This window comes from Mercurialis annua, linkage group LG5 (assembly GCF_937616625.2).
Source record: "Mercurialis annua linkage group LG5, ddMerAnnu1.2, whole genome shotgun sequence".
Classification (NCBI taxonomy): Eukaryota; Viridiplantae; Streptophyta; class Magnoliopsida; order Malpighiales; family Euphorbiaceae; genus Mercurialis; species Mercurialis annua.
In genome coordinates this window covers 10,991,271-11,007,484 of record NC_065574.1, presented here as the reverse complement: position 1 = coordinate 11,007,484, position 16,214 = coordinate 10,991,271, and the positions used below count along the sequence as shown (strand labels likewise).

General features: G+C 33.8%; 3 protein-coding genes across 3 annotated transcripts; 2 read left to right on the top strand and 1 right to left on the bottom strand.

Annotated features, from left to right (window-relative positions):
- Positions 1-2,177: 2,177 nt before the first annotated feature.
- Positions 2,178-6,293, top strand: LOC126682673 (probable alkaline/neutral invertase B). The gene is made up of 5 exons (XM_050378419.2): positions 2,178-2,496; positions 2,633-3,102; positions 3,760-4,191; positions 4,875-5,433; positions 5,784-6,293. Exons 2-5 carry the CDS (start codon positions 2,665-2,667, stop codon positions 6,077-6,079), a joined length of 1,725 nt encoding a protein of 574 aa, XP_050234376.1. The 5' UTR covers positions 2,178-2,496; positions 2,633-2,664; the 3' UTR covers positions 6,080-6,293.
- Positions 6,294-9,590: 3,297 nt separating this feature from the next.
- Positions 9,591-12,789, top strand: LOC126681308 (uncharacterized). Its single transcript, XM_050376833.2, has 6 exons — positions 9,591-9,954; positions 10,810-11,009; positions 11,149-11,289; positions 11,359-11,439; positions 12,280-12,404; positions 12,522-12,789. The coding sequence occupies exons 1-6, from the start codon at positions 9,732-9,734 to the stop codon at positions 12,568-12,570; spliced, it is 819 nt and encodes a 272-aa protein (XP_050232790.1). The 5' UTR covers positions 9,591-9,731; the 3' UTR covers positions 12,571-12,789.
- An 86-nt stretch (positions 12,790-12,875) lies between these two features.
- On the bottom strand, positions 12,876-14,875 carry LOC126681307 (type III polyketide synthase B). The gene is made up of 2 exons (XM_050376832.2): positions 14,591-14,875; positions 12,876-13,975 (listed from the first exon to the last, which is right to left on the bottom strand). Exons 1-2 carry the CDS (start codon positions 14,760-14,762, stop codon positions 12,978-12,980), a joined length of 1,170 nt encoding a protein of 389 aa, XP_050232789.1. The 5' UTR covers positions 14,763-14,875; the 3' UTR covers positions 12,876-12,977.
- Between the last annotated feature and the right edge of the window lie 1,339 nt (positions 14,876-16,214).

Genomic DNA, 16,214 nt, shown 5'->3' with positions numbered 1-16,214 from the left:
TCATGGTGTCATGGATGGATCCAAATTTACTCGACATTTTTTTGCTCGAATGTATTGTAGTTATAGTTGGCTTAGCCTCTTTTAACAATTAAAGAAATACTTTAAATATTATTATTAATTAGAATTTTGTAAAATGATTTTTTAAAAAAATGGATATCATTTTGAAATGGTATTGCTGTTTGGGAATGAAAGCCAAATATATCTATAAAGAGAAGGCACGAAAATAGCTAGATTGAAAAAGTCTAATTAGAGAAATTTATAAGATAGCCCTAGAAAGAGAGCCAAAAAAAATTCCATCACTATATAATATAAATGAATATGATAAAGTTGAATGTTTATAATATATTTGGTTTTTATTGGACCCAGAAATCAGACGATAAAAAGAATCAGAATTCAATTGATCTATTTAATAACTTTAACTAAATCTGAAGTTTTAGAGTGAAAAAAGGTAAACAATGTGCTACGAAGCAAAGACTGAACGCCGCTTTTAAATTTATATTCTGATATTAAATAAATGTATTTTAACTTTTTAAATTAGTTAGATCCAAAATTGAATTTTCAAGATCAAATAAATTTATTTCAGTTTCTAAACCAACAAATTCAAAATTTTCTCAATTTAGGTTAAATAACCTTAAAATTATACACCAACGAGCTGTAGCTCAAATGGTATAAACGCCCAGCAGAAAACTGCTAAGGTCGTGGGTTCAATTCCTCCCATAAGCGCTCCCCCTCTCCCAATTATCAAAAAAAAAACACTTTAAATGATTCAAAACTTAAAATAAATCTACTCGACTTTAAAGATATAAATTGTCAATTTAAATAATTTAAAATTTTAAAATAAATTTATTTGATTTTAAAAATTTAAGAGCCGTGTTGATTGTTATCTTTTTTCCGGTAAGTTATTAAAAAATCTAAAGTTAAATTTGGTTGCATCCTGTGGTACCGCCAATTTGGCAAAAACAGCACAAGAGAGGTAATTAGTGAGAGTTGACACGTGGACAAAAAGACGTATTTGAGCAGCAAAGATCCTTTTTCATTATTGACTGTTTCTCTTTAGGGTTCAAGTTCCCAGGAACCTGCCATAATGATGTAACCTCTTCCTTTGTATTTTTTTCATATGTTTAAGGCTTATTTTGTCACTTAGAAATTTAAAAATGCATTTTTATTAAGTTGAAAAATTAAAAAAAAAATATTTATAGATTAAAAAATTAAAAATGATATTTTTTCTGTTCCAAATTAATAGACAGTTTAGGACAAATATAAATATTAAAGAAAATTAATTTATATTTAAATAAAATGAATTAATTTAAAATACCACATTTGTCCACATTTAATGTAATAGTAATTTTTGTTTGTTAGTATCTTTTGTTAACTTTTAATAAAATTCACTAATAATAAACGAGGTGTACATGATAGTTTATTATTTAATAATAAATAATTATTTATAATTTAAATGAAAATAGGCCTATCAATTTAAGATATGAATTCAAGACGGAAGGAGTATGGTTTAGAAACCATAAAATTTAATCCTTTTTATACTTTGTTGTATGACGAAGCAGCCCTCAGTTGTTTCTGTACCTTCATGCTCATTTCCTTCCTTGGCTGTGGTGCGTTCATTTTTGACTATTTTAAGTTAAATTTAAGCACCATTTTTGAACAATCTCGCCTCCAACTTCACTGATAAATAAATAGTACCCCAAAAGAAATTAATTGATTCTCAATCCATCTAAAATAACATAAACTTTAAATTAGATTAACTATAAAATTTTCTAAATAAACTACTATTTAATTGTTAAAAATACACATTTACCTAAAAAATGGAAAAAATTAAGGAAAAACTATTCAATATCTTAAACTTTTTATCAAATCCATTATTATTTTTATCTGATCATGAGGTGTACTGAACAGTTTCCAACTATAAAACAGCACCTAAAACTTTCTCACATTCAGGTCACTTGCGAGAGGCAAAACTCTGACCACAAGTTCTAAATGGCTGCATACATGAGTACGGTTCGAACCCGCGATCTCACTTAAGGTAGAAGAGCCCTTGCCATCTATTATAATCTAAAATAAAATCAAGTATAAAACTCAAAATTCAGTTAAAAACATGCAATTAAATTTAAGTAGGGTAGTCAAAAAGATCCATCTGTATACAGCAAAGCACAATTATACTACTACAATTTTTTTTTTTTAAAAAAGGAATCAAGATCGTCCCACGTAGACCCTACAAGTATCACGAACCGTCCGTACTCTCAAAGACGAGCTGACAGACACTCTCCAAACCATCCCCGTTACTCAGTAGCTCGCTCAACAACACCAACAAGAACACGAGCAAAAAGAAACAGCACCGTTTCATTTCTTTTAGGTCCTTCAATTTCTCCAAAATCTTGAATTTGGATCCATTTTCACCATTTTTCTTGTAGATATCTTATTAATCCTTCAGATTTTTAGTTCCGTAATCTTGCTGTTGGACATCTGGCTTGATCTTCAACACCGGTATGTTTGATAAGAATTCAAGAAACGGATCATTGATAATTCATGCATGAAAAAATGAGTTATTTTTGGATCTTTGAATGCTTATTTTTGAATGTTTTATGTTTCTTTTCTTGATTTGTCTGCATATATTTTTTAGGTTATTGTAGAGAAGCTGATACGAATATAACAATGTCGGAACTCGGTTTTGAGCTGTCCCGAAACGGGAATTTAAAGAACGTAAAGTGTAGTCATAATGCGGAGGGTAGTGAAGTAGACGAATTAGATTTCTCGAAGCTGTTGGACAGGCCGAGGACTCTGAATATGGATAGTCATAGGCAGAGGTCATTTGATGAGAGGTCTTTGACTGAATTGGCAATGGGGGTTTCTCCTCGTATTTCGGCTAGAGGGGACAATAGTTCTCGGGTTTTTGATCATGCAGAGTCTGTGTATTCTCCTGGGAGAAGATCGGGGTATAATACTCCGAGAGGGAATCCCGAGTTTGAGACTCATCCGGCTGTGGCTGAAGCTTGGGATTCGTTGAGACGGTCTTTGGTTTACTTTCGTGGACAGCCTGTTGGGACTATCGCTGCGTTGGATAATTCGGATGAAAAGCTTAACTATGATCAGGTATGAATCTCATTGGTTTTTGGTGATGAGTTGTTTTCTGTCGTGGTTCCGTTGTGCTACTTAATTTCTGATGGGGATAGTATTATTTATATGATGTTAAATAATTATTCGCAACCATTAGAAGATTGGGATAGGAGAAACTAGTTCATCGAACTTTGTTCTGTTCTGTTCACTTATTTGCTTGTTATTGGAAAGTAGTTTACAAAAAATATATAGAACTTTGATTCCTCGAACTTGTATATTGTACTCAGCCGAGTTTGGTCCATGGATTTTCTGATGGGGATAATATAATTATATGATGTTATATAATTATTCCAGAACATTAAATGAATGGGATAGAAGAAACTAGTTCATCGGGCTTATTTCCTTGCAACTTTTGTTCTGTTTTATTCACTTATTTGCTTGTTGTTGGAATGTAGTAGACAAGAAATACATATAGAATTGAACTTATAAATTATAGATGCTATTCAGCTGATTTGCTTCGAGGATTTTCTGCTGATGTACTAACATGAATCTTGAAACAATTTTATATTTCAGTATAACTGTAACATTTGTGAAATTGTAACATTAAGAATTGTTTTTCTCTCATTATTTGTGACTGGCTTGTGGGGTTTCATTGGCTCTGAAATGCGATGTTAAGCATTTTTATTTGCGTAGGTATTTGTGAGAGACTTTGTCCCAAGTGGATTGGCTTTTCTAATGAATGGAGAGCCAGAAATTGTCAAGAACTTCATTCTAAAAACTCTTCGCCTTCAGTCATGGGAGAAAAAAATCGATAGATTCCAGCTTGGAGAAGGAGTTATGCCTGCCAGTTTTAAAGTACTCCATGATCCCGTCAGGAACAGTGAGACATTGATTGCAGATTTTGGTGAGAGCGCAATTGGGAGAGTGGCTCCTGTTGACTCTGGATTTTGGTGGATCATATTGCTCCGAGCATACACCAAGTCTACTGGCGATTCTTCATTAGCTGAACTGCCAGAATGTCAAAAGGGTATGCGTCTAATTTTGAGTTTGTGCCTTTCAGAGGGGTTTGATACATTCCCAACTCTCCTTTGTGCTGATGGATGCTGCATGATTGATCGTAGAATGGTGAGCTTCCGCTGCTATTTCAATTCTGTATTAATACACAGAAGTAGATTGTAGCATATGAAATATATTGAAATTCATTTTCTTTTCTATTATGAAATTTAAACTTTAGCACTGGTAACCATCATAATTTATTAATTAATATGTTAGTGGTTCAGCAGTATAATGTTCTATCAGTTCCCAAACTACTTATATCTTAGTAGTTGACATGTTGAATCGACCTGTAAAGAAATTTTCAAGGTTTTTTTCCCTTTTTTATCACGCTCTCTTAGTTATGTATTTGATTCCTTCATTGTCACTTAATGCTAAAGGGAGAGGCTACCTGTTAATTTCATTGATTCGGCCGGGGTTGTGGGTTGCAAGCCCTGCGACTATGCTAATAATCATGTCAAGTTGTTAAATTGCAATCAAATTGTTATGCTGCTTATATTGACGTACATCACTACCATGCACCTGTGGTTTTAGCTTAGGCCAAAAGTAAGAAAAGATTCACTTACTAATTCAGGTAGTCAGGATTGTGACACATCTAGCTAAACCAAATAGTATATGTTGAATACAGATATGCACTTGAATTTGTTCAGTTTTGCACTTGACCGACACTTTAGTCCCATTCTGAATCATGAGAAATACCATGTAAAGAACTAGTTACTGCTCTTTATCTCATGTTTTGTAATTTCTCTTATCAGGGCGTGTATGGTTATCCCATTGAAATTCAAGCACTTTTCTTCATGGCTTTAAGGTGTGCTATGGTTTTACTGAAGCAAGATGAAGAAGGAAAAGAGTTCGTGGAGAAAATTGTCAAACGTCTTCATGCCTTGAGCTTTCATATGAGGAGTTATTTCTGGATTGACTTGAAGCAGCTTAATGATATATACCGCTATAAAACAGAGGAATATTCTCATACTGCAGTTAACAAATTTAACGTAATACCTGATTCTCTTCCGGAATGGATTTTTGATTTTATGCCAACTCATGGCGGCTATTTTATTGGTAATGTCAGTCCTGCAAAAATGGACTTCCGTTGGTTTTGCCTGGGTAATTGTATCGCAATCCTGTCATCCTTGGCAACTCCTGAACAATCCATCGCAATCATGGATCTTATAGAATCAAAATGGGAGGAGTTGGTTGGAGAAATGCCACTCAAGGTGTGTTATCCGGCTATAGAGAGCCATGAATGGCGGATTATAACTGGATGTGACCCTAAAAACACCAGATGGAGTTACCACAATGGAGGATCCTGGCCAGGTATGCTTCTGAATCTCGAATTCCCCTCCGAGAGAAACAGACAAAAAGAATCACACTAATCCAGTAAGAAGCCCAATTTGCTGGGCAGCTTGCATGCAGTTGTTGAAATATATAAATGCTATTATTTACACATTTGCATGCAAACTTCAGTTGTTCCTCGTTTAGTTTTCTTGAGCTTCGGTTTGATTTAATATAGTAGATAATATGCCTGAATCGCTATTGAAAACTTGTGCTTTATCGACATGTTTGCATGTATATGTTAATCTATGAAACTTCCTATTTGATCTCTACTAGGATTATTCTAAAACTTTTCTGCTGTCTTAATTATGCACACACGATTGCCTGTGCAGTGCTTTTATGGCTTCTAACAGCAGCATGTATCAAGACTGGGCGACCACAAATAGCAAGGCGTGCCATTGAACTTGCAGAAAGCAGATTGATGAAAGACAGCTGGCCTGAATATTATGACGGGAAGCTCGGACGATTCGTTGGAAAGCAAGCGCGGAAATGTCAAACCTGGTCCATCGCAGGTTACTTGGTGGCAAAAATGATGCTGGAAGATCCCTCCCATTTGGGTATGATAGCACTAGAGGAAGACAAACAAATGAAGCCAGTCATTAAAAGGTCAAATTCATGGACTTTCTAATGCAAATTATCTACTTGCTGTGTTTCTAGATTAGATGTTAATCTGGCCGCCTTGGGTGGGAGGACTCGAGTGTAGCTTCCTAATCACGGTTCCGACTCGGAATGCTTACATTGTTAGTAGCATTCAACATTAATCTATTGTGGTTTTCTCTGCTTATTTGTTCAATGGAAAATAGTCTTTTTTGTAATCATAAAGCAAGGAAAGCTTTTTGCAAGATTCTGGGTTTTAAATAATCCTTTCAATTTTCATGTTGTCATGCATTCTTATAATGAAAGTGTTAGGAAAATTATAATCCATGAATCTTTTTCATATAATTGCATTATGGTGAGTCTTTGGAATAATTGTAGGGACATAGTAATATTCTTTAGTTTAATAAAATCATCCCTTTTAGATTCGGATTATAAGAGGAATTATTGTATATAAAATAAAATAATTTCTTATGTCCTTGTCAATTTATGATAGACCTGATCAATATAAGAATTTATCTGTATGTATATATGATTGTGAACTAACAAACTTATGACTATAATTATTGGATTTAGAGTGGATTTAGACTATGACTATTAATTTGTGGATTTAGACTCTGCTAGAAACTGCAAACATAATTCCATCCGTTAATCTTATTGAATCGGGCCACATAGGAAACCTACTAAATCTTATACATAAATAGCTCTTGTTTTTAGAGATTGCAATCGGTTATTGGTTTGGTTTGAATTTAAACTTTTCAAAAACCTTTTGGTTTTTAAAAGAAACATAAGCAGCATCTAATTAGAGGGGTAAAATTTGTTTAGTTCGGTTTGATTTTTGATTTTACCGTAATACAAAAATAATTTACTTTTTTTTTTATTTTTGAGAAAAAAATAAAAAAATAAGAAATGTTAAAATAAGAAATGAAATATGAACCAAATAATAGTGTATTATATATTTTAACTACTTGAATAATAAAAATTTACATTTTTTAACATAACAATGTATCATATAGTTTGGCTTTTCGGTTTTCAAAAATTTAAAATCAAACCAAATAGAACCTTTTTTTTCAAAAAATTTATAATGTTCACATAAACCTTAGAATAAAATAATTAAGGAGGTCAATCTCAACATTTACAAGAGAAACAAATTAGAACTTATTGTTTGAATTTTATGGGATAAAATAATCCACGATAAAGAATTTTCTCCCAAATAGCTGCATCTAGAATCCGAATCTGAGATTTAGCAATTCAGGAACATAGGGAGTAAAATTAAAAAATTAAATGATTATTTTCCAATTACATAAAAAGAGATAAAAAAAAAACTTGTTTAGAAGATTTGGATTCAATGTTGATTGTCTATTTGTCTTCTTGGCTAATATATAATCACCATAACCTCTAACTTTTGGGTTTGTGATCACAAAATCCCCTGATGTTTAAAAACGATAATAAAACCTCCTAATTTTTGTGGCGACATTTATAAAACCTCCTGAGATAAAAATTTGCCTGACTTTTTTTTAAATCGGTGACGTGAAGGTTATTTCCTCGTGTTAGAGACCAGCAAAATCTTGTTCCCATGTCAGATGTCAGTTGACACCTCACCAAAAAACCAAGATACCCAAAATACCCTAAAATCCAATTAATTTTATTTTAAAAAAAAAACTTAACCCAATCAAACCCAGCCTAATTAAACCCAATCAAACCAATCCACTCCAGCCCTAACCACCACCCCCGCTGCCATCATTATTCGGTTACCGCCACAACAGTTTTTCGGCATTCGTCGCCTCCGCAGCCGGAATTTTTTTTTCTGGCCGTCTTCTTCGAAGGAAGAACATGCTTGATCTGTTCTTCCTTCGAATAACATATGGAAAAAGATGGCCAAAAGAAAAATTCAACCGTGGAGGCGGCGTTGGGTGGGTGGCGGTGGCCGGAGAACGGTGGCGTTGGTGGGTGGCGATTAGAGGGTGAGTGGTATGGTTGGATTTAATTTGGTTGGGTGTTTTTAATTGAATTTTAGGATATTTAGGATATTTTAGGTTTTGGGGAGGTGTCAGCTGACATGTCTAACATGGGAGCAGGAAAATCGCTGCCACGTCACCGATTTGAAAAAAAGTCGGCAATTTCTTTTTCTCGGGAGGTTTTGTGAGCGACGCCACAAAGATCTGAGGATTTTTTGATCATTTTTAAACATTAGGGGGTTTTGTGATCACAGACCCAAGAATCAGGGTTCACAAGCGATTATTAGCCTGTTTACTTAGAAGTAATTTTTTGCTTTTCTTGGGTATTCTTCGGTATTGTGGCTCTTTGTAGCTTTTGATCTTTTAAAACTGCTTGTTTATAAAACACTTCAAAAACCATAAAAAGGCCCCAAAATTTTAGGTATTGTGGCTCTTTGTAGCTTTTGTTTATATCAACTCAGCTGGATTTTAATTGTGTTGAGTTCTATTTATTCATTTTGAACTTCTTTATTGCTATGATTTGACAACCTAACCTCCAATCAAATAGATCCATTAAATAATTAAGAAAATTCAAAATTTACATAATCAAAATTCTAAAATATTACTACATTAATGTCTTGATATTAACCTAAAACATAAATTAATTATCAACCATCATTTTCATTTTTTTTTATGTTAAGTCAATCTGATCTATGTACCCACTAAGCAAAAACGAGAGGACATTGTGAAATATAAGCAAAAACGTGAAAAATCTTATAAAATGGCAACCAAAAACAAAACAAAACTTGTCATAAGACGAACGAGCTAGTTTTAATATGCAATCTTACTTCTTTTCTTTGGAAGGATATGTAATCTTTTACCTAACTGTCCATTAAAGTGCACAAAACTTCAAAACAGTTGCATCTTAAAATATGTTATACCTATAATTAGACTATTTACATTTGAAACTTTTTATATTTTAGTATTTTCTTACTTCACCAAACGGTATTGTTGTGACGGTTTTGTTGACATAAATGATGCTTGTAAAACACTAAAAAACATAAAAAATGAATTATTTTATGTCAAATTCTAAACGTTATATTTATATCGCTATAAATATAAAATATTGAAATTTTACATGCAAATAACTCTCTGCAATTTTAAACATTTTGTTAAATTTATTTTAATTTAAATATTATGATTATAAGATGATAAAAATATATTTAATTTTTTTTAAAATTTATTTTTAAACACATAATTTAATTATAGTCAAAATTACATTTTTTTAATACGAAATAAATGTTAAATTGTATAAATAATAATTTATAAAATAAAGTTAAATAAATTAATTTTAATTTTCAAATTTGGATCAGATTTTTTAAATTATTTGTAAAAGTATATTTGATAAGGTAAATCAAAGTTGTGAATATATTTGTTTTGTCAAGTTAAAACAATAAATCATATATGAAAAAAAAGAATAAATTAAATTACTGTTTATTGGTAAAAGAAATTCAATAACTTTTTTATGTGCCATCACTTTTCTGCCCCAACACATTAATATTTTTGAAAAATACTATTTTATGCATTTACTTATTTCAACACTCATCCCATCCAATCCAATCACAAAATTGTCTTTCATTTACTTCATAAACTAAATCAAAAACCTATACATCCAAAAAAGTAAAAACAAAAAATAAAAACACAATCCCTAATTTTCCCTCACTTTCCCGAGAAAAAAAAAATTCCCCGATGAGGGTACAGAAGAGGTCGATCCACGCAATTACGACATGGGTCCGGCGACAGCCACCCAAAGTCAAAGCCTTTTTGGCCGTGGTGGCCGGTATGGCCGCCCTTGTGTTCCTCCGATTTATAGTTCACGATCACGACAATCTTTTTGTTGCAGCCGAGGCTGTTCACTCTATTGGAATCATTGTTCTTATTTATAAGCTCATGAAGGAAAAAACTTGTGCTGGTAATTCGCTTTCTTAATTTTTTTGAATTGGGTTTTTTGGTAATTGTCTGAATTATGGAGAAAGTTTATTGATTTGGTATTTAATGTGTTTTTTCTTTGAGATTTTGCTAATTTTAGTTTATAATTTAATTAGTTTGTAATTTCTTTTGGGAAATCTGAGGTTAAATGTTGAGTCTTTGAATTGTGGTTGCTAGAGCTTGTCAGTGAGTAGCTTTTGTTTTGGATTCGACTGCTCGTTGAATATGCAATGCGAATTTTGATTTCTTTAGCTAATTTGATAGGTAAATCGGAATCATGATGTTAACAAATGAACTTGACTTTTAATATGAGTGTATTGTATAATCTCCGAGACCTCTATTAGGTAGCACGGGTACGGACACGGAGAAATGGGATACTTGGATAAGGACATTGGCGAAACGGTGTTATTTAGGATTTTCTATGTAAAAATTGAAGTTTTCTATCCAAAATGTCAAGTGTCCGAAACGTTCCCGAAACGGGACACGTTAATTGAATGAAGTGTCTGTGCTACCTAATTGTACGCAAGGCAGCCAGAATAAGTATTACCTGTAAAACCTATTCTCAGTAGTTTCCCTAATTGGATGCAATGCAGCCTTATTTTACCTTTAATTAGAAAGGTTAATGTCAGCTGTATCAGTTTTTGTTACTTGCCTCATGTCTACAAATTTCTTAGAATCGTGTTTAGTCTTGTAAACTTTAAGCTAAATCTACAGACTGACTTCTGTTGGGTCATATATTATGTCAACCGAGACTAAGAGGATCCTTATTTTTTCTGTTTTTTTTTCTCCATATGTAGTATTGTTTGTGCATTTCTAAACATCCTTTGAATGGTTGCAGGACTATCCCTCAAGTCTCAGGAATTGACAGCCATATTTTTAGCTGTCAGGCTGTATTGCAGCTTTGTAATGGAATATGATATACATACCTTACTTGATTTAGCTACGTTGGCAACGACTTTGTGGGTTATTTACATGATCCGTTTTAATTTGAAATCTAGTTATATGGAGGACAAAGACAATTTTGCTGTATATTATGTGGTTAGTATCAGCGTAAAGCCAGTTCTTTTAGTGGTTACCTGTCTTTTTCTTTTATGTATTGCGTGATTTCTATATAATGCATTAATTTGAGGTTTATATCCTTCTTAACTGAAGTCCTTGCTTTTGAATTTGGATGCAGGCGGTACCCTGTGCTGTTTTAGCGTTGCTTATTCATCCATCAACATCTCATAATTTAGTGAACAGGGTGTTCTGGGCATTTTGTGTGTATCTGGAAGCTGTCTCTGTGCTGCCGCAGTTGCGAGTCATGCAGAATACGAAGGTAATTGCGGTGGAAGATTAAGTTTCAAAAGTGTGCATATTGATATTGATCTTACTTTTCTATTTTCAGATAGTGGAACCATTCACGGCTCATTATGTATTTGCATTGGGTGTTGCAAGGTTCTTGAGCTGTGCCCATTGGGTTCTCCAGGTTTGTTCTTGCAGAATTAGAATTTATATGTGCTATGTGTGGTTAGTTTTCTGTTTGGTTACAATGTTGAAATCGAGCTATTTGTTCACTTGAATTATTAAGAGTGGTGATGGTTTATTCCTAGTTTGTTCACTAAAATGTTATAGTATTACTGTATTAGTATGAAATTGAGCTTTAGGTTTGTTCTTGCAGAATCTAAACCTATATGTGTCTGTGTGGTTAGATTTCCCGTTTGGTTTTAAGTGCTGTGCTCCTCTAATTCTTTTTAGCAATTAGTTTGAAATTAAATTATTCTGTATTGGCATGAGAGGGATATCTGATATAACATTTAAATGGCCATTTGAGGTCTTGGTAGCTGATTCCAAGTTCTGTTTATGTGTTCTGCTCACTGATTTCAATGTGATACACCTTTAATAATGCAAAGTTGATGCTTCCTTATTATAAATAGTGGTCTAAGGAATTCATGTAATGGGATTGAAGAAGTTATAATGAATTTTCAATGATAATTCTTTTTCTAGAACCTGTAGTTTACTTCTAAAATTCGGTATAGTTTGACACTGATTCGACCAAAATCTGCCAAATTTATTTGGAGATCCGCGAATCAGACGGCGCATGTATTAGCGCAAAATGCCCGTCCCATTTCAACTCATCATCAGTGGTTCTCGAACTTCCTTGAATATTTTACAAATGTAACTGTTTTGGGTTTGAATCTTGATATATTGATATTATGATGATTTAAAAGAAAAAATCTGTTGACTGGTTGCACGTACAATGTTGTTTTTTTGGTACGTATTTGTCTTCTATTCAAATTTTGTATATCATCCCTCGTACTTTGAACAGGTATTGGACACTCGTGGCCACTTGCTGGTAGCCTTGGGGTATGGATTTTGGCCTTCTATGGTTCTTATATCAGAAATTGTGCAGACTTTCATCTTAGCGGACTTCTGCTATTATTATGTGAAAAGGTATTATTTTAATGTTTGAACTAACTTAGTTATACAAGGATTATGTATGTTCATCATTTCCAATTTTGGTAGAGAAGATTGCCAATTTTATCGTGACTAATTTTTCTGGCTTTGCAGTGTTTTTGGAGGACAGCTCGTTCTGCGTCTTCCCTCAGGGGTGGTGTAAACGAAGATCCTCTTCTGCTGTAGTCCTTGGAGCAATTTTGCTCTATGAAATCATTGTTCTAAAGCAATACTGCTGCAAGATTTTTTTTTGTTTCCACTTAGGGTTCTTCATGTTATAACTTGAAGTGAAGTGGGTCATTTGTACATTTGGAGTTGCAGAAACTCTAATGGATATATTTATTTAAGATAATTTCATAGTTGGGTTAACTTATTTTGTCAATGCTGACCATTTTAATAAACTGTTTCTGCTTCTTCAATTATGCCTTTATTAGCCTGCAAATGGAGAACAATGCTGAACCCTGTGAATGATAAAATCAAATTACATATAAAACTTTCTTTAGCTTTCAGGCATTTCTGGTACAATAATAACTGAAGTTTCTAGTTATTATAGAAGGCAGTGAACTATATTTAGACGACGGCCAGGTTCCTGGCAAGAATACCTTCAAAGGTGATTCCAGGTCCAAAAGCAAGTATCAAACCCCATTCATTATCGGTTCCGTTGTTCTCCTTCATCTTCAAGCTTTCTTCAATCATGTACTCTAGAACATACACTATGGTATTGCTGCTTGCATTACCATAGTCCATCAGAGCTCGTCTGCTGGCATTTAGTTTATCCGGAAACAAATCAAGCCGTTTTTCTATCCTATTCAGTATTGCAGGACCGCCCGGATGAACTGCCCAGAATAGCTGGTTGTACTCTGTCTCAGGTAATCCGGCAACGCCCATTAGTTTATGACAGAATCCCTCTATGTTATCTTCAATTATTTGAGGAAGCTCCCTTCCTAGCTTGAAGGTGATTCCTTCTTCTGTTAGCCTGCCGTCGATAATCTTTTCGGTATCAGGCAAGAAATTCTGCATTGCTGTGTGAAGTTCGAAGAGTGGACTTTCCGACGTTGAATCTGGGTCCGTGCCTATTATCATAGCCCCAGCTCCATCACCAAACAGCGCAACGCCGACTAGATCATACGGTCTATCTGCACTTGGCGGCTTGAATCCGATTATTGTCGTTTCGGAAGTAGCAAGCAGAACCCGACTACCAGGATTGTTTTCTGCAAGATCTTTTGCAACACGAAGACCAGCTACTCCTCCTGAGCAGCCCATGAAATAAAGCATGACACGCTGCGTCTCTGGGCTGAGTCCTAATCCTGTTGCAAGATGAAGATCACCCCCCGGTAGTCTCGCTTCACTCGACGAAACGTAAACTAAGTGAGTTATGTCTGATAAAGGCCTTCCCCATTTTTTGATACAATTCTGTGAAGCTTCAATTGCCATTTGTGTTACAGCGACGTTGCAGATGTCTAGTCTCTGCTTTACAGTTGGAAGGCCTTCAATGGCGAGTTCAGGATACTTCTTTAGTATTTCATCAGACATCACCACATACCTTGTTTTCACAGTTGTTGTCTTACCTGAGAGAGGCAGAAGAATCAATTGTTAGCATCCTATCTATGAATTTACCAGCATTCAAAACATTTCAAACCAAACAGAATTGAGCTGATCAATTCGGTTGGTTTTTTGGTTCGGTTCATTTTGGTATGATATGCACCAAAAGTGAACTTGACATTTTTTTTTAATTTTCAAAACCAAAAAATATAATTTTTGTTATCAAACTGAACCGAACCAATTTATTGGTTTATTTCGATTACTCAGTTTGGTTCGACATTCACAATCTAAGGTATAATGAAAACTGCAGTTAATGATGAAGAAATGAAGGTAAAACCAGTGATTTAAAATCCAGGCTGACCGCCGGTTGAATCGGGAACCAGCCAGTTGTCTAGTCCGATTGAGCCTAAAAATCAAAACGCTGGTCCAACTAGTGGACCATGTTGAACCGGAATGGGCTGCCAGTTCAACCGGTGCTTGATCCCGTTCAACCGGTTAGACTCCGACTCCTGTCTAAAATTGACTATTTATATACTACAATTTAGTCAAATTGAAACCAGTGGCCTCACCAGTTCGGTTACCGATTCGGTTCTTAAAACATTTTATAAAACATTAAAGAAGAGAATAGATAGCAATGTTACAGAGTCTAGCTAGCTTCTGCTTGAGGGCTGGATCATCACAGTTGGTGTTCTTGAAATAGCCATCAACAAGAAACTCCTGCATCACAAGCTGATGAGGAAATGCTTTACCAAGTGCCAGAATTGTAGCTTTGCCAGAACTGCCCTTGTTTGATAAACCTGCTTCACTCCCCATTTCTTCACTAAAACAAAAAAAGATAAAAAATTTTAGGGTTTAGAAGAGCTAGAAAATTGAACTTAAAGCGAAATGAGGGCAATGCTGGTATATATATACAAATAAAAATTGTGTGTTTAAGACATTAAAATAAAAATATTTAATGAAAGCAAAAAGGTGATTTAATTGCATATCCAAGAGAGGCATAAGTATGCTATTCTTGCATGTAAAAGCAGTAGTAGTTAAGAAGTAAGCTTTTCATGCAAGTTAGGTTTAAAGATTTTGGTAGATTTTTGGTGACTAGTCCATTATAGGTAAAATAATGGTGTTCTATTTATAATTATGTATTCCCAAATCATTATCCAGTACATGCATTGCTGTGATAAATCCCATTTTAACTAAATCTTGATAGACCCTACATTGTCTACCTCTAGGGTTTGTATTTATATAGCACGGAAATAAAAATGACAATAGAAAATGACGAAATGATATTTTCGAAGTTTCATAAGTGTTTCTACAAATAGGAACGAAACGCTGAAACGTAAAATTCAATAAGTTATTTTGACATTAGGAACCAAAATAACCATTTTATCACTTTTCATGACCAAAATAACCATTTTATCACTTTTCATGGCATAGGCCCTAATTAATTCGAAAATTCACTTTATTTAATTAGTTAAGATAAAAGTTATAAGAAAACCCTTGCACTTTCCACGAAAATACATATAAGTCCTTAAACTATTTTAGGTACAATTAAACCCTTTAATTTTCAAAGCAGAATAATTAAACCCTTCCGACCATCACCGTTATAAACAACCGTTAATCGCCGATGTGTCTCTTAGAGGAATTTTAAGTTAGTTTTTAGTTGATTTTAATAAGAATTTTGATTAATTAGAGCTATTTAGGAAGAATGGGTTAAAAAAGTGCAAAAAGATTTATAAATATAAAATTGATTAATATTTTAAATATTAAGATCATTTTAAAACATTTTTCTATAAAGCCGCAAGAGACACGTCAGCAATTAACGGTTGTTAATTGTGATGGACGAAAGGGTTTAATTATTTTATTTTGAAAATAAAGAAACTTACTTGTTTTCATAAATAATTTAAAAAATTACATATACTTTAGTAAAAACTACGAGATTTTTTTTTTACTTTTTGCCATTAGTTAAATAATACACCTAAAGGCCCCAAGACGCAGGTGAGTTGGTAAGGCGCTGGCTTAAGTGAGGTCGCGGGGTCGAACCGTACTCATATATGCAGCCGTTTAAAATTTGGGGTTAGAGTTTTGTCTCGCAAGAACCTACCCGACTCGAGTGGGGATTAGTCTGAATGTAGAAAATTTAAAGATATCATATTATAGTGGAACCCATTCAGGACACCTCATGGCAAAAAAAATTACACCTAAAGACCTATTGAACCTAACTAACTCTAAACACTTAACTCATTTTTTGGGAGGCAATTAAGAAAATAA